We start from the raw sequence: 19,173 nt of genomic DNA, 5'->3' as shown, positions 1-19,173 counted from the left end.
CTATTTCTGAACATGACCAGTATTTCCGAAAACACAGGGCCGGTCCTAGCGGGGCGTGCAGCGCTTAAAAGTACACGGGCAGCCCGACTCTTGCGATACCACAACTAAATATTTTAAATTTATTGTAAGTGCTTTTTATACACAATTTGTCATATGTAAATACATAATGAGTATGAAATAAAAATTTTATTAATCGTTGAAATTTTTTTTTAATTTAAGGACGGCAATTCTAGGAAAGTATGCGGGCAGCCAATGGCATACGAACGGCCCTGCGAAAACATAAATACTAGCACTAAAATTTCACATTTATAAGATGTCCTCCACCATTCATGCATAGTCATCTTAGAGAAGATTATCCTTTTTTATATGCTGTCCTGTTCAGTAAATACCATTCGACATCGCTGCATATTACATTATTATAGTTAATGAATTCGTTCCAAATTTAAGCAACTAAATGCAGAAAAAATTGTTGAAATATTGTAATTGAGTATTTTTTTTTTCCAATTAGTAACTACTAATCCTGAAAATATTGGAACTTTAAAGCATAGAAAGAGATAAAGATGAGTTAATACAAGACACTCAATGTACAATAAAAATGTTGCTGATATATTAAAACATGAAGTCATTTTGAAATTATTAAATAACAAGTATGTGAAATAAATATCGTCTAAACTAAAAGTTCTGAAGAGTAATGAATTTTTCTCTCAACCAAGAATTTCATGATTTAAGGGAGAATTTTGTTTTGTTTTGTTTTGACTTACAAATTAATATATAATTAGTATATACAGTAATGAAGTATAATAATTAGTATATACAGTAACAAAAATCTTAAGCAATGAAGTTATATTTTCTGTGATAATCCAAAATTTTCCAATGAGCTCTACTGGGTTAAGATTTGCTATATGATTTAAATTGATGGGATTTTCATAACATACTAATCTATACTTATTAATTATACCTAATTAAAATTTAGTATTTTTTTCTGAACCAAAATTCTAGACATTTTGTACATTCATTGACTCTTACTATTATTTATAGACAGAGTTTTAGTTTACATATGATTTGACTGAAATATAATTTATAAACAGCAACTGGGTAGATGAATATCCAAATTAAATTCAAGCTGAATATTGGTATCGGGCCAGTTTACTATTTGTTGCATCTAAATTACTATGAAATTGAGAAATTTTTAGAATAGTGTAATGTTATTCATTCACATGTTTTAAATTTGATGTAAATTTTAGACTAACTCCTTTATGAGATGCTTGTTATTTACCCATAAGATGATTTTCAATGAGCATGCACTTTTCAAATATAGAAAAATATTGATATTTATTAGTCAACAAAATAGTTACTAAACAACAGGTATCATTAATGAATTTAGATAAAACAATTTAATGATGAAATTTATCTATACAGACTTTTTTATTTCTCTCATAACATTTATTAATCAGTATTGCAAAAAACTTGAATTCTAGGTTACTGTCTAATTATAATCTAAAATGGAAGCTACTGGGTATTCAGACAACTATTACGTAAAAGCAAACACCATACATACTAGCCAGAAGTTCGGACTGTTCTAAACTATTTGTCTGTGATGTCTTGTCGAGCAGTTCTTAATGTAGGAGCTAATTCCTCTAATTTCGAAGGATGGCACTTAATAATATGGGCTCGTAGATTTCGTCGGAATGAATAGGACTTCGAACATTCCAAACACAAAAAATTTTCTTACATAATAATCACACTAAATATAACACACACGTAAGCCTGTAAGTCAGGGTTAACTCTAGCGTGACAATATTTAACGAAACAACATTAATCGCCAATCTTATGATACATCGCCAGTAGTGTATAACATACGCAGCCTATTACGCTAGCGAGGCATATCTCTGCGCATGCGTGAAGCGTTAGCCCCGCAGAATGGAGACGCTACTAGAAGAAACGTTCTTTGACAAAACGCTTCTTCTTTGTCTTTTTGCTATAATTTAAACTCGGACTTTCGTACTTTTTGGCTCAAAGTAACTAATCCATTAATTAATTTACTTGCGCGAAAAAATATTTTGTTTTTCTTTAAAGTTTAGAGAAATTTTAAACGATATTCCTTTTATGAACTCTTGGTAAACGCGAACTTCGACCAGAGAATATATATTGTTAGGAAGGAAAACTTAGTGGCTCCGTCTGAAGGTAGAGGAAAACAGATGCGCATGCGCGAAATATCTGTCGCCAAAGCTCATAGCCGGCGTTGAAGTTCGAAGGTTACGTTTATCAAGAGTTAAAAAAGGAAAATCGTTTTGAATTTCTTTAAACTTTAAAGGAAATGAAAATATATTTTCGCACAAGTAAATTAATTAATGGATTAGTTATTTCGAGGGGGAAAAAACGAAAATCCGAGTTTAAATTATCGCGAAACATATAAAAAGAAACGTTTTGTAAAAGAACGTTTCTTCCTAACACGTGTTCTTCAATTTCCTGTACACATCGCGGAGGGGGTCAGGTTCCGTCGCCAAATCCTTTGGAGAATTTTCCCTCCGCTTTTTAGAAGCGTAATAGCAAACTGGTTTACATTACGTCTATGCAAGGAGGTTAGATTAAGTATTCTAACTTCCTTGCGTGTATGGAACCTCTCCTTCTTTACATAGACGTTTTTTGCTTCGACGTAAAAGCCTCGAGCTTTGGCGATCGATATTTCGCGCATGCGCACACCTGTTGCCCTCTACGTTGGGACGGAGCCACTCCTGTAGGGAGAAGTTTTCCTTCTTAACAATACATATAAGTGTGTGTGAAAAATAATTGTCCATAAAGGCAACTTCACGTATCAACCTTTCAATATTAGCCCCCCCCTGGAAAACAAGAAAAATATACTTTATAATCAAGTAAATTCGGAGACAAATATTCTCTTAAATATTTAATAATAGAAACCCCAATCATGAATATTGACTGCCTAAGCAAAGACATAACTACAATAAGATGATTAAAACACAAAATATCAGCGCTAATACTACCTACCTAGTTACCATGGGCGCAACGTACAAGCAAAATGACCAAAAATTATATTGCTTACTTATAGAAATTACATTTGGGTTCATTTTTAAATTATTGGCTCAAATTACGGAAACTTCCTAGTGTTGCCTCAGATCACTTGATACCCGCTAACTTCTGTAGCGTTTTCTGTAAACCTCCAGTAGGAAGTCAGGCAGATGAGAGTTTGCGATCACCGAGGCAAGCGGCAGCACGATCGCTGCGCTCTGTAAAAAAGTGCAAAAATTTCCTTTCCTCTTGGTGATTATCAATTAAATTTCTTTGAAAAAAGTTTTTTTTTCTACAACACCTATATCATTCCAATGAATTTCGACTCCGATGTTGACGAGAATAAAACAGCGGATAATGTAAGGATATAATCCAAAAGCCTGGAATTTTAGGATAAGTACTTTTCTTTCATCTAAACTAAATGAAATTTCTATAAATAAGTGCCTTTAAATCAATAAATCTTAATTTTTCATCAGTTTAAAGCATTAAAAAATACTTGAAATTGCCATTGCTTGTGGCTTCCTTTGTGTATCAACTCCAAACAGACGCCAACGTTATCAGTTCACGTCTGTCAACACTTACAAAGCCTTTAAGGAATCTCGAGAGAGGGAAAATTTGGGGATGAGAGGGAAAATTTGGGGATGAAAGGGAAAATTTGGGCATCGCGCTATTTTCCTCTCGGATCTTCTGGATTCTCTTTTCTTTTTAGATCGCTTGAATATAGTTTCGCCTTTAAATAATATTATACCTCACCGATTTTTTCTCATACTGTTCTTTGCTATCTGTTAAATGTCCATATGTAAGGGATGGTTTATTCATCACCGCCTTAAATGAATTCTTAGAACTATGAGCTTATATAAATAACAGTGTGCCTCATTGTGTTATACTAACATTAATTAACTAGTAATAAATTATGATACTAAAATAATTAATCTTGTAATAAATTATGATAGTTAAATTAATAAATACTGTTTAATTTGTGTTTTTAATACATATACTAAGTAATTTACACACATAAATATATATATATATATATATTGGTGTGTGCGGTTGTGGTCTTGTATTGTATATGGTTCTATGTTGTTAGTCTGCTGCTGTTTTTTGAAAAATGTATGAAAATAATGAGAATGAAAGTAGCATAAGTTACTTTGGTTAAATTAATATATACTTTTGCTTGATGACCTTTGTTGATATCTCAGGATGCAAGCATACATATTACTTTATATTCCATGCTAAATACCTTAATACGAAACATTTTAACACCGTCAATATTTGTTTTTTCCCCAGTAACACATCTATTCACCATTACCAAACACACTCACTACACACACACACCTGTGAGACACTATTTATTGTAAATGAAGACAGTTTCTTCTCCTTTTAACTACACTCATGGACACAATCGTATTTTAGGATATTTTCTACTTCTTTTCCCTTTCTATAGCCCCTTTTTTTTTTTTTTTTTTTTTTTTCCCTCTATTATTTTTGGGCCATTTATTTTAAATTTTATTTTGTCCCATCTTTTCTTTCTGGCCTTTTGAACTCGTACAAGATGTACGAAGTTCCTTTTTACTCTCCTCAAATACGAAATTGCCCGTCTTTCTATATACCTTTCCTTCGCACCTATGCTTGATTTTTCGCCCATCGGTGCAAAAAGACTTAGCGGGTGCAAAACAAGACATCTGTCTACTTTGTCTGTCTGTCTATCTGTTAGGAAAACAGGCAGTTCAACTCCACTCGTCAACAGACCTTATATCTACGAAAGTTTATAATTTTCTTATGCTTAATATTGTGTATGAACTAGAAAATATAAAATCTTCAAAATGACGGATAATGAAGCTTTGAAAATGAATCTTGCTGCATTACGTAAAGTAGATTCTTCCATATCATCAATTGTAGATAATGCAAGTCAAGTTGCATTGTATAAATATATATCTGAATCTAGTAGATGGGTAAGTATAGTTTTTCGTATATACTGTGTTTAGTTGAATTTACCGAACATAATAATTTTAATAATTAGGAAACATTTTTGACGTCCTCGTTTCGAAATTAGCCTGATTTTCTGAAATATATTTCTATTTGTTAAGTGTAAAATTCAAACACGCTTTATGTATATTTATTGTCTTTATAACTTTTATTACATTGAAAGGTGTTTTTCATGCTAAGAAGTATTCCTTGATTTACATTATATTCTGTAAATACTTATCCTTCGATAGAAAAATACCGTGTCTAGTTGAATTTACCGAACATAATAATTTTAATAATTAGGAAACATTTTTGACGTCCTTGTTTCGAAGTTAGCCTGATTTTCTGAAATATATTTCTATTTGTTAAGTGTAAAATTCAAACACGCTTTATGTATATTTATTTTCTTTATAACTTTTATTACATTGAAAGGTGTTTTTCATGCTAAGAATTATTCCTTTATTTACATTATATACTGAAAATACTTATCCTTCGATAGAAAAATGTTATCCGAAGTATGTAATTTCCTTACCTGATGTAGTGAAGTAGTATAGATGAAGTTAATTAATCGAATTGTTACATTAGGTATTGAAATCTTGGCTGTGCAAAATGTTATATCGATCTTCTTCGCTTAAATATGTAGCGTATATTTCGAACATTTACACAGCTGCTTTATAAGTATGCTGTCTATTAAACGTTCATTTCATATAGTGCATGTATACTAATATTGTAGACGTTTGTATTTTAAGGCTTTTACTTCAGATAGTGATTAATACATAAGATTTTGTTTTAATCTCAAATCTTGTATTTTATTTTTTTATGCTAGCATATGGACCATGACGGGCCAATATTTTTTTTTCTCTTTCTTCTGGCTTCTTTTATTATTATTATTTTACAAAATGAAATATTTTAATAACAAAATAAGGAATATTTCAAATAAATGATCCAAAATTTTTCTTACTAATATTTAAATATTTATCATATAATAGTAATAATAATATTACAAGGGAAAAAATTCAAATAAACTAATTTATTAAATAATTTAATTATTTAATATTAATAAATTTATTTATGATTAACTAACTTTATTTGAAACTAAAAATGAACAAATTATGAAAAGTTTCAAAATCTTTCAGAGAAAATTTGCTAAGTAGGAAAAGCTTGTGAATAAATCGATTTCTTATTTATTCAATTTTCTTCAAAGCATAAACAAAAATATGTATATTTGTATGTAAATAATTATGAGCTTCCTTTATTTCTTATTATACCACTACACGTGATGGTGTTTCAATTCCAATAAGGTTTGTAGCCTTGAAGAAAAATTACTAGAAATTACCTTCATCACGGATTGTGGATGCTTATTATTGATCGGTCGTGATCGTTTAATATTAATTTTCAACTGTAAAAAAAAAAAAAGCTTTTTGCATATAAATGTATATCCAAACAAAGCAATTATTTCTAGTGCAAAAATCCATAAGTGAACTTCTTTATTTTTTAATAAGTACAAATAAAGGTACAATAATACTAAGGCAAAACTGTATCCAGTTGTTGTCTCTTTCTTTAATCCAAAGACCAGAAATTGAGTAAAGTTTACTTACTGTAGAATGAGATCTGACAAGCTTATGTATAGCACAGCTAATTATTAAAACTTTAAAAGAAAATTGAATTCCTCTGGATGATTTAGCGCTTGGTGTCAACCACATGCCAGTGATGATAGACTTAAAGACTGGTTTTTCAGCATCTTTAATAAAAGAAAATTCAGATTTGCAAATCTTGAGCTACACCAGTCACCTCTGAATTGAACAGCTGAAAAAAGTGCAGCTTCTTTGCTAGTAAGTGTAAGTAAACATATATTATTATCTTGAAAAGAGTTTTCTTGAAAAGGTTCAAAATGGAAGGGAAAATTGAAATAATTTCAACAGCTGCATTATTCTGAAATAAAAAAAATCTTGAAACATATATGTACACACTGGTTATATTAGAAGAAGAAATGTTTATCTAGAAAACGTAACCAATGGAACTCACTTCTTATATTTTTAAGGAAGAAGTAAATGCTTCTATAGTTAACATAAAGGACTCTATTAAAAGTTACAAAACACCTATTTATATAACTTTGAGGCAATCCAAACAAAATCATAAGGCCAGGTGGATCGGTTTGTATTCCTTTCATTTGTAAGCTATTTATATAAACTAGGATAAAGTTATAAAAGCAGTAAGGATTAACACCCAGTGAAGTTTAATTGGAAAACTAAAAAGTGCTGATAGAATTTTAAATTATAGTGAATGGTCTAGAACAGGCTTTCTTAAACTTTTCGGCTTGGGGACCCCATAATATTTATGAAAAATTTTTTGGAACCCTCCATAAGCATTACGCTAATCCGACACATGTGGGAATGAAACTATCAGTCTCTGCTACTGTACTGTAATATACTATTGCAGTTTTAGGTTATTGACTTTAATTTTTAAAGTGAAATGAACGTTTCTATTATACAAAAAAAAAAAAAAAATACATCGAAACGTTTTAATTTTTTCTTTATATTGTCTTATCGTTTTTCAGATACATTATGTAAAAATATTTGGCAACTGTAAAATTATTATATTGAGTTAAAGAAGCATCAAAGTTGCTAAAATTTTTGGCAATCCCCTACTGTAGGTCAAACTCTGGTCTAGAATAATGTTGGCCATCATAACAATACCCCATGGTAATGCAGAATGTTAGATGATTTTGAGCATTGTCACTAAATTTAGATCCAATATTAGTAATACTACATTAGATAAAATTGTATTAGCAAAAACAGGCCAACCCCAAAGAGTTTCTTTCTTAGCAAAATCTGCCACTGTTCTTTGCATTTGTACAAAAACTGATTAATCATTGATTAAAGTATTATTTTTCTATTAAAACATATAAGTAAATTGCACTATCTTATATTTTGTACTATTTAAGAATTATTTACTGAAATTTCAGATATTAATTCATAGCTATATAAATTTAATTCATTATTAAAAAGTATATTTTCTTTTTATATATTTTTATCATTTAAAAAATCTTGTTGAGAAAATTCTCCCGATTTTTAATGTTGTAAGTTGGCAAGTATAGAGTAGGGAGAATGCTAGAAATAATATAATATACAAGAGAATTGAGATCTGTGGGTATGAAAACAAAGAAAGAAGATTCAAACTCTTTCTGGCCATGATTCCTGTTGATGCAATTCTAACTGTCAAGCAGAATGTGATGGGAATTCCATTTAAATCCAACAGTTGATCTGGAAGATGAAAACAAACATAAGGTTCTATACAAGTGACAATTTTCGTATCCAAGATTTGGTTACATGCTTCCAGAAAATTTGTGAGTGCTCTTTTCCGTGAGAGGTCACTAACATTGGAGATGCATGGCCAGGATCATCATTTCTAGTATTTTCAGGATTGAAAAATTTATCCACTATCATAAATTCATTGGTTAATCTTTGGATTATGGTAACTTGGCGATTTTTTAGCGAAAATTTGGTGACCAACTCTGCTGCAGCAACTTTCTACTTTTTTTTTTGTCGGCGCCATTTTGTCTTCACGAAGTAAAGACATGTTTCTTTTCATTTTATTTACTCAACACTTTTTCCAACAATCTCCTAGCTGAATTACACTTATGCTAGAAATTTTATGGAACAAAACTGCTTAATCATGACAAATATTAACTGCAAAATTGGAAAAAAGTGCAGAATCGCAAACTCCTTGCTGCATTTTTCAGAATCGCACATACACAGTAACCATGTACATGTTGACTTATTTTTACTTAAAAAAACATCCCAGAATTGCACAAAAATGGCATTGTGCACACTCTTGACTTTATCCATCTATACTGCTTTTTTCTCATAAATTAGAAAAATTTGCATGAAATTGCAGGAAAATTTTGTGAATCTTTGAACTCGGTAAAATGCACATATATGAAATTACCTGAACGCGAAAAAGTATATATCCTTTCCGATGAACATTTCCACGTATAAAATAAATAAAATATCCAAAAACTTTTCCCTCTAAATTATCTATTATAAACGTCACCAACGAATTTATAATGCAAACATTAAAAATGGTTGCAAATACTTAGTGTCAAATATTTAAATTATTTCCATGCATATTTACTTCTACTGAAATGTATTCGAAATTGCTACAAACATATAATTCACAAAATAACTATCATTTAATTAAAATATAATTAAACCATGTACACATCAACTTATTTTTACTTAAAAAAACATCCCAAGATTGCACAAAAATGGCATTGCGCACACCCTTCACTATATCCATGTACACTGCTTTTTTCTCATAAATTAGAAAAATTTCACGAAAATGCATGAAATTTTTTTGAATCTTTAAATTTGGTAAAAACGACATATATGAAATTACCTGATCGCAAAAAAGTATATACCCTTTCCAAGGATGAACATTTGCATGTATAAAATAAATAAGATATCCAAAAACTTTTACCTCTGAATTATCTGTTATAAACGTCACCTGCAAATTTATAACGCAAACATTAAAAATGGTTCCAAATACTTAGTGTCAAATGTTTAAATTCTTTCCATGTACATTTACTTCTACTCAACATATTCCAAAATACTACAAACATATAACTCACAAAATCACGACCGTTAAATTAAAATATAATTAAATTAAAAAACACTACTTAAAATATAAATAAGCACATACATTAAATTAATAAAAATTAGCTTACAATCCTAATTACTTTAAACTAATTCATTGCTAATAACAATTTTCCAATAATACTATATTTATTTATTTATTCCTTACATGCATAAAAATAATATCCTCAAATGATTAAAAATACTGACTTACCTAATCTTCTTCAGAATCTTGATTGCATGGCAGATAAACTTTTCTTATAGATTCAATAATCCAGTAGTCAACTGGCAGTCTATTCACCCATTAATAAGAAATTAATAAAATTTCACCCATACTCAAACGACTTTCAGCAAACCACATACCCTTCCTTACTCTCCGTTTCACAAAATGTCCATTTTCACCAGATTTCTTGCACCGCCATTCAAACTTATCTGTAATATCCTTCCTTTCACACAATCTCATTTCATTCCCACATGTTGGACATTCATACTTATCCGCAATTAATCCTACACCATTCAAGCAATTCTTTTGGATTATCAGATAAACGCAATAAAAATTTAGAATTCACTTTAGATAGCGCCATGGGATCCAAAAATTAATCAACACTCTTTCACACAACACGCAATGAAGCTAAATACAAAATGCTATAAACTACTGCAGATATTTTTCCAAATTTCCCCCCTTTTCCGATTAAAGAACTGTAATTTGTCCATAAATGTCACATGACATATCTCATGATCTCTCATTTCCCTCACACAAAATGATGCGTAATCGGAACTGAGTACTTCTCACATTATTCCTAAAGTCCTAGGTAGTAACCTTTATTGCCTACCAAAATGTCGCCAAACTACCTGTTACTATATTCCAAAGATTAGCCAATTCATTATACTCCATGGAGAATAAGCCTTTGGCTTGTGGATAAGGTTCTTTTCTTAAAAGTCTCAACCTTCGCCAAAGGATTTTTTTCCCAGGGACGGATAGACATGCATTCAGAAGTTAACATCATTTTTTAAGACTTACTTATAATTAAAATAAAATTTTCAATATCAAAACAATTTTCTGTTGAAACTGCATTTCAGTTACATGAAAGAAATGCCCGAGTTGTTTTATTTAGGGCATCGGTTTACTCTATCTGGAATTGCAGTTTATCTAAGAAATTGAGAAACATTGGAGCTAGGATTTGGCAGAATTTAAGTTTTGCATTTAATAAAATTAGTCTTTTTTTGGTAGAATTTTGGATCTGTGTGAGCCAATCTATGCATGCACGTACTATGCCCTTGTATTCACAGACTTTATATTTGACCATTTTTTTCATTGAACATCACCCACAAGGTTTAAAAATGTAAATATTTGGTTAATCTTTGGATTATGGTAACTTGGCGATTTTTTGGCGAAAATTTGGTGACAAACTCTGCTACAGCAACCCTCTATTTTTTTTCGCCGCCATCTTGTCTTCACGAAGAAAAGACATGTTTCTTTTCTTTTTACTCAACACTTTTTCCAACAATCTGCTAGCTGAATTACACTTATGCTAGAAATTTTATGGAACAAAACTGCTTAATCATGACAAATATTAACTGCAAAATTGGGAAAAAGTGCAGAATCGCAAACTCCTTGCTGTGTTTTTCAGAATCGCACATACACGGTAACCATGTACCCGTCGACTTATTTTTACTTAAAAAAAATCCCAGAATTGCACGAAAATGGCATTGCGCACACTCTTGACTTTATCCATCTACACTGCTTTTTTCTCATAAATTAGAAAAATTTCACGAAAATGCATGAAAATTTTGTGAATCTTTAAATTCGGTAAAAAGGTCATTACCTGATCACGAAAAAGTATATACCCTTTCCAAGGATGAACATTTCCACGTATAACATAAATAAAATATCCAAAAACTTTTACCTCTAAATTATCTATTATAAACGTCACCAACGAATTTCTAACGCAAACATTAAAAATGGTTACAAATACTTAGTGTCAAATATTTAAATTATTTCCATGCAGGTTTACTTCAACTGAAACGTATACCAAATTCCTACAAACATATAATTCACAAAATAACTATCATTTAATTAAAATATAATTAAAACATGTACACGTCGACTTATTTTTGCTTAAAAAAACATCCCAGAATTGCACAAAAATGGCATTGCGCACACCCTTCACTATATCCATGTACACTGCTTTTTTCTCATAAATTAGAAAAATTTCACGAAAATGCATGAAATTTTTTTGAATCTTTAAATTTGGTAAAAACGACATATATGAAATTACCTGATCGCAAAAAAGTATATACCCTTTCCAAGGATGAACATTTGCACGTATAAAATAAATAAAATATCCAAAAACTTTTACCTCTAAATTATCTATTATAAACGTCACCAACGAATTTAATGCAAACATTAAAAATGGTTGCAAATACTTAGTGTCAAATATTTAAATTATTTCCATGCATGTTTACTTCCACTGAAACGTATACCAAATTGCTACAAACATATCATTCACAAAATAACTGTCATTTCATTAAAATATAATTAAATTAAAAAACACTACTTACAATATAAATAAGCACATACATTAAATTAATAAAAATTAGCTTACAATCCTAATTATTTTAAACTAAATCATTGCTAATAACAATTTTCCAATAATACCATATTAATTTATTTACTCCTTACATTTAGAACAATGCTTAAAAATAATATCCTCAAATAATTAAAAATACTATCTTACCTAATCTTCTTCAGAATCTTGATTACAAGGTGGATAAACTTTTCTTATTTCCTCCGCTAAATAAAAAGCAATCGTATGTGCACCTGTTTCAGGATCTTTAAAATCATACTTATGGTTCACAGCAAGATGTTGAAAACCTTCATCCTCCAAACAGACATATGTATTCCACCAATCAGATTTTATTGTACCAGGTAGAATATACTGCTTAATAAAACTGAATAAGCAATATTTACTTCTATCTCGCACAACTTTAAAAAAACACTTATTACTACCCCTTTCAATCCCACTAAATACCCATTTCGAATTCACTTTAGATAGGGCCATGGGATCCAAAAATTAACCAACACTGTTTCACACAACACAGAATGAAGCTAAATACAAAATTTCCAGATTTCCCCCCTTTTCCGATTAAAGAACTGTAATTCGTCCATTAATGTCACATGACATATCTCATGATCTCTCATTTCCCTCACACGAAATAATGTGTAATCGGAACTGAGTACTTCTCACATTATTCCCAAAGTCCCTTTATCGCCTACCAAAATGTCGCCAAACTACCTGTTACCATATTCCAAAGATTAGCCAAATATTTTTTCTTTATAATATTTATATATATATATAATGCTCCTTTTTTTTTTTTTTTTAATTATTTGGGAACAGAACAATATCTATGAACTCAAATCTTAAACAAAAATGCAATTGTCATTAATTCACAATGTCAGCAAATGATTTCTGACTTTTCACGTGGGTGCAGATAATCAAACAGAAATAGTATAAAAAATGGGTAATAATTTAAATTGACTGAGTATTATCAATTAAGTATAATTCTAGGGGTTCTCAACCAAGGAGGAATTCTTCGCAGAGAAATTTCATAGTTTTAGAGTAGAATGATGCCAGCCTTTTTATCTGTCTTTATAAGTATTTAGTTTCAATTTACAAATGTAGTAAACTGCTTTCATTCGAGTTTGATGTTTATAAAAAATTTTCATACTTTTTGTAACCATACTTATATATAAAACACATTAAAAATAATCTAAATAAATGTATATGTGTATTTTTCCAGTTTTGGAAAGAAGGGGTCAAATATCTTCTAGTAATGGTGAAAGGGGTGCATGGGACTAAACACGTTGAGAATCATTGGTATAATGTATGCTCTTTTGTGTTTTAAACCATGTGTAATCCTAGAGATATTATTTAACAAAATTCGTTTGCTGTAAAGAACTGCCTATGTAATTTTCTTTTTCTTTAAATTTTATCAGCACTTTTTTTTTAATTTACAGAAAAATATCTGTAACAACTAATACAGGGTTCGTACTGTCTTTAAGAGTCCCTTAAAAGTCCTTAAGTTTTTTGGAATCTATTTTTGGTCCTTAAAAATCCTTAATTTCCACCAAAATCAGCAGAAGGTCCTTAATTTTAATCATCTGAAATTTCTGTCTGTTTTTACGACTGCCATTTTGAGTGTGAATTAGCATTTTGGAGGACAAATATTGTTATTTTTTGAATGGGTGAATGCGTCCGTGGGTTATAATTTGTTCCTATTTCTAATATAAATATTGTTATAGAGTTTCTGATCGAGAAGTGAAACATAAGCATTTTGAATTATTTCATTTTTTTCTAATGAAGAGCTCTTAAAGAACTTTTCGCTTTTGGAGATGTGAATTTTTTTATTAAATGGCTCTTTTTGGTGACTTATCAACATTTTGGCGATTTTAAGATCAGTTTCTATAGATAATTTTTTATTCCAAGGTCTGGGAATTTTTCGACGATTTTTTTAGAACATTGTAACATTGATTTTGAATATGAAAGACAAGGAAGGTATAATGCTATAAAGCACAATTTACAAAACAGGTCTTAGCAAAAGCAAAATATCTATGTAATTAACTAAAAATGTCTTTTTAATTTTTTCATGGTTAGAGTTTTTCCATGTAATTGTCTGAGAATATTCAGAATTCTCAAAATATGCATCACTTTCCTCTATAAAATTAATTTTACACTTTTTTACCCTCTGAATTTTTTTTTCAAAATATTTCTGGCTTTTTGCTGTTACCGAATTGGTAGAGGTAAATTTTCTGTTAGGATTTTGGACATTGCAGCTTGGAAAGTTTAGAAAGATTTGAAGGCAAGACTTAACGATGTGTCACTAAATTCTAAAAATTCTACCACACCAGCTTTATAACTGGACCTTACCATATACATTTCATAATTCTTCTGAATATTAGAGATAAGAAGTAGTTTATGAGGCGAGGAGAAGTACGATTATACTCATATGCCTAAAGAACTCAAATTAGCAGCTTTCTCTATACATTCTAAATGCATTTAGTGATTTTAGAATAACAGAAATCTTTAATTAAATCCAAAAATTTTAAAATGAAAAGGAAACGTGGAAGAAAGAAACTACAGATATTATCACGTAAATTACCTAGTTGTTTACAATTCCAGCCTTTACTATAATTTCCCATTTATATTTTCTCACCAGAATACAAATCACTTCGACAGTTTGTAAACTGAGGTTTTTGGATTTTATGACAAGAGTGTGTTTCTGACCTCCACTTGCTCTTTGCATTATTTCCTGCCAGTTCTGATAATTTGTAATTATTCGTCTTTACATTACCGCTGCTGACATTTGAATTTGTTATTACAATAGAGTTACTGAGCCAGTTTAAAATGAAATTAAATTGTATAGTCTTTGATCACTAGTCTATTTTTAGTTTGAATTTGATTCTTGTTGCTTAATTACATCACTACGAGCTGTAATTGATTTTGTTAGCATAAGAACATACCTTTATGTTCTAAGTTCTTTTAAAATAAGAAGCTTATTTAAACCTTTGTCTGATTTCATAGTTACTCTGAGACATAGCGATAATTTGCTTTAGATATGTCGGAGTAGGGGTGGATTATTTAACTATTACCAGATCAAGTAAACCCTCATAGGTACATTTTGGAGAGGTTGATAGGTTAGGAGATAAAACTCGCAGAAACTACCCAGAACATTGTCTTGCGTATTGAGACAAATTTCTAACTGTTAGAAAAGATGCTTAAAGAGAAGGAAATCGATATTAATTAGCCAAAATGTCTTTGAATGTTTCAAATTAAAAAGATGCATAAATATTTTATTGCATATTGTTGCTACAGAACATAAATGTTTTGTGGCTTTTAATGTGTAATTATCCTAATACTGTTTAAGAATCAATGTCATAAATTACATGTATTTTAAACTGTGAAATTTTATTAGTTTGTGATTTTAATAAGGATTTTTCAACAAATATTGTTAAAAAATAAATAAAATTTAATAGTGCTCATGTAACTCCACAATGATTAAGGTTATTTAATACCTAATTTAATTACTTATAACTTACTACTTACCTTTAAAAATTATCTCTGCATATTAAAGCGAGTTATTGCTTTTCATTAACCCTTACCATGGTCACAAGATTAAACACTATGTAAAAATTCATGTAAAACCTATTCTTCGCATCTATTGAGACTTAAAATAAAACAATTTATTACCTCTGGTGCTTTGGTTGATTATTAGAACCTTAAAGTATATTAACTGAGTTACAACCCTGGAACTCTACACAAAGCTACGAGGCTAACTCCGTCAGACAGAGCCCAGCTGACTTCCAAAACTTGCAAAAGGCCTTTCAGCTTTGCTCTGATCAGCAGGTTTCTCTCTAGGCAAGCAGGAGCGGTGACAACTGCCAGTCTTTTGTTTTGAATCAATCTGATTATGATTTTACTTCTCATTTTAACCTATGCTGGTTAGCATAAAATCTACTTATTATTTACCAGACCTCTAGATCAGGGTTGGCCAAACTTCATGTCAATAAGAGCCGCACGTTTGAATTCAGGAATGTTCGAGAGCCGCATCTAGATTTTCTAAAAGCCACAAGTTCATATTTATATCATTATACAAGTAGTGGAGGAGGTTTTAAATAGAAAGAAATCCCTGATAACTTTGTAAAGAGAGTCTAAACTAATTAATTACTTCCTTTTGGACACTGAATAGTTTTAGTTTACCATATTTCATACATATATTTTATGTATGTATGAAAAGCCACACAAGTATGTGAGCCACACAAATTGCCTGCGAGAGCCGTATCAGGCTTGTGATCCGCTCTTTGGCCACCCCTGCTCTAGACTGATCAAGTATGTGACAAAATGAGACATTTAAAAAAAAAAAAAAAAAAAAGAACATAAAGCTAACTGTTAGTAAAGCCTAAATAAAATCTAACGTATCTTTTTTCAAATATGTCCATAAAATATTTAATGCTACTTGATAAGTTTCATAAAGTTTATTTAATTCTCAAACTTATTAATAATTATGTTAATTACGTTATGTTTAATAATAATGCATCCCACTTCCAAATCTATTTTATTTTTAGGATGGTATTACAAAGTGAAGTTCAGGCATAGATAATATTTTCATATAAATTTATTCAGTTTCCATTTGCTCATAGGTCCTTAATTTTTTCCATTAATGGTCCTTAAAAGTACTTAATTTCCGTGTGCAGAAATGTGTATGAACCCTGTAATACTAAATTGAAATGCAGTAATCCTACAACAAATGATCAAACTATAAGCATCAAGTATGAATCAATATCTGTTTACTGCATGTCACTCAGAAAAGTTCTTTTTATTCTTGCTTATCAACTTCTCTATTTTCATAAATTTTATGACTTACAAAATGTGATTGATAATTAATAAAAAAAACTGTATGTAATATACAAAATAATAATTATAACATCAGCAGTTAATAAATAATATGTACTTATGACATGTTATAAATTGATTGCATTTAATTTCATCAGTGAGTCTGCTCCTTCCCATAAGAATAATAGTAATGATAATCTATTTGTATTCTGCATTTAGTGAAAGCAAATTTAAGAATTAAGTTTTTAAAAATTCATCTGAGTTTCTTAAGAAGGTACAAATGAAATACATAATTAGAGCTTCTGAATTTTAAGATTCATTTTCTCAGCTGGGGGGGGGGATGTTTGTATAATAACTGAAGATTTGTTTATATTTTCCAGATTTTTAAATCAAAGCAAATATAGAGGAGGAACAAATTATTTCATGAATTAACATATATAAAAACTAATATGAAAGAATAAATTCTGTTTAAAAAAATTGAGAAAAATCAAAAGTAGTTTTAAAACCTGAATAGTGTAGTTCATTTTAAGAATTACTTTTGAGTTCGTCATTTGACTTGAACTAGCCTTATATATTGCGTGACATCTGTATATTCATATCAGTTCTATTATGACTATCTGCCATCAAACACAATAAACTACTTGAAAATTTAAGTTTGGAGCAATAGTTGTGGTCTCTTTATAATGAAAATTTGTATTGGATGCCAATAAAATGTATTTTTCTAAAGTTTTGTGTTAAAATGTTTAATGGTTTTAAAAAATGTGCATAAGACATACAGTAGCATAGATATAAAGATCAGAGTACCACTGAAATTAGTGATATATGTATGTAGTTAAAATCTTTAACTAAATGTTTGTATTAAATATATTAAATTTAGATAATTGATTAACATCTAATTTTTTTTAGGAAAAAACTGAGATAGAAGGTACACTTTTTGTGTATATGAGGTATGTTAACATTTTCTTCTCCTAGACTTTTTAAGTACTTATTTGTTATCACAGCCACCTTAGTAGAAGTCGCCAACTTTTCAGAATGTGCCAAACTTTGAAAGCCATTTTTGTAACCATTCTTCAGACTCTTTTCAGTCAAGCGTTGTTACCATTTTCATTTGCATTATTTTTTGTATTTTAAGTTCTAATGGTTTTTATAAACAAATCCTGATATTTTTTGCTTTAAATAAAACCTTAAAGCAGGGGTTCTCAAAATTCAAGCAGGCATCATGGCACCCGCCGATCGTTTAACGTATACCTGCCGCAATGTGATCACAATAAAAATGTTTTAGTTTTCAATAAAATTCTAAGTGAAAGTTTTCTCATTTTTAATGAAATAGAAATTGTGCCCAACACAGATACCAGCACAAAGCGAAATGCAATCGATGTCTTTTTTTATGTGTATTTATTATTATTTCTATCATATTATAAATTCACCTTGAAAAAGTAAATGGTCTTACAGAAAACAGATATTCTAAATTGTGGTCTTAGGGACAAAAAGGGTGAGAATCCCTGCCTTAAAATATGCACTTGCGGGATTTGCCAGCAGTCGAAGAAAGTACAGTAAAATTTCTGCATGAATACAGAGTTTTGTGGCAAAATCTTTAATGGGAACAACAGAGAGATGCATTGGTAGATAGCCAGTGTTGCTAAGGTTTGTACATTGGCCAAGCCTTTGCAATCGTCTGATGTTCTTTTAAGCAAAAACAAATTGCTGTACAAGGGGGGGGGAAATTGCAAAAAGTTTGGAAATGAATGTCTAATTTTTTTAATGCATAAAATAAGCCTTTTTTTAATATTTAAATTTGTATTTTAATTTGCTAAGTATATTTTTTCATGTATTGATAATATCTGCCGGCTACAATATATCAATAGTTTACAAATTTTTTTTTTAAAAGAAAATCCCCATTTTACGTCTCCCCAACTTGCACCCAATGTTTAACTTTTACCTTTTCATCTGTAAAAAATCACCAAATTGCATTAAAGTGGTTGTGTTAATATGTAAGTGCTGATCTTTATGTCACTTTTAAAATTAAACTAATTTGTATTTTGATATGAATTTTGAAAAAAATACCAAATAGGTTTTCATTAAAGATATCAGATTTCTAAATACGAGGGCTATCCAGAAAGTAGATTACGTTTTGGAATAAAAAAATAAACAAAGTA

The 19,173-nt window shown here is 29.9% G+C and overlaps 1 protein-coding gene across 1 annotated transcript in view; it reads left to right on the top strand.

Annotated features, from left to right (window-relative positions):
- Positions 1–4,498: 4,498 nt before the first annotated feature.
- The window catches only part of LOC146996309 (uncharacterized), a 58,313-nt gene continuing 43,638 nt past the window's right edge, over positions 4,499–19,173 (top strand). The window contains exons 1-2 of the mRNA XM_085820708.1: positions 4,499–4,979; positions 17,924–17,964. Coding sequence (XP_085676834.1) covers positions 4,851–4,979; positions 17,924–17,964 — 170 coding nt within the window. The 5' untranslated portion in view covers positions 4,499–4,850. The remainder of the gene's footprint in view (positions 4,980–17,923; positions 17,965–19,173) is intronic.

Source organism: Stegodyphus dumicola, chromosome 7 (genome assembly GCF_044657685.1).
Source record: "Stegodyphus dumicola isolate Sdum_Otavi_A_Nest chromosome 7, ASM4465768v1".
NCBI lineage: Eukaryota > Metazoa > Arthropoda > Arachnida > Araneae > Eresidae > Stegodyphus > Stegodyphus dumicola.
The sequence above is the reverse complement of the archived record's forward strand: the minus strand, read 5'-3'. Positions and strand labels throughout refer to the sequence as shown.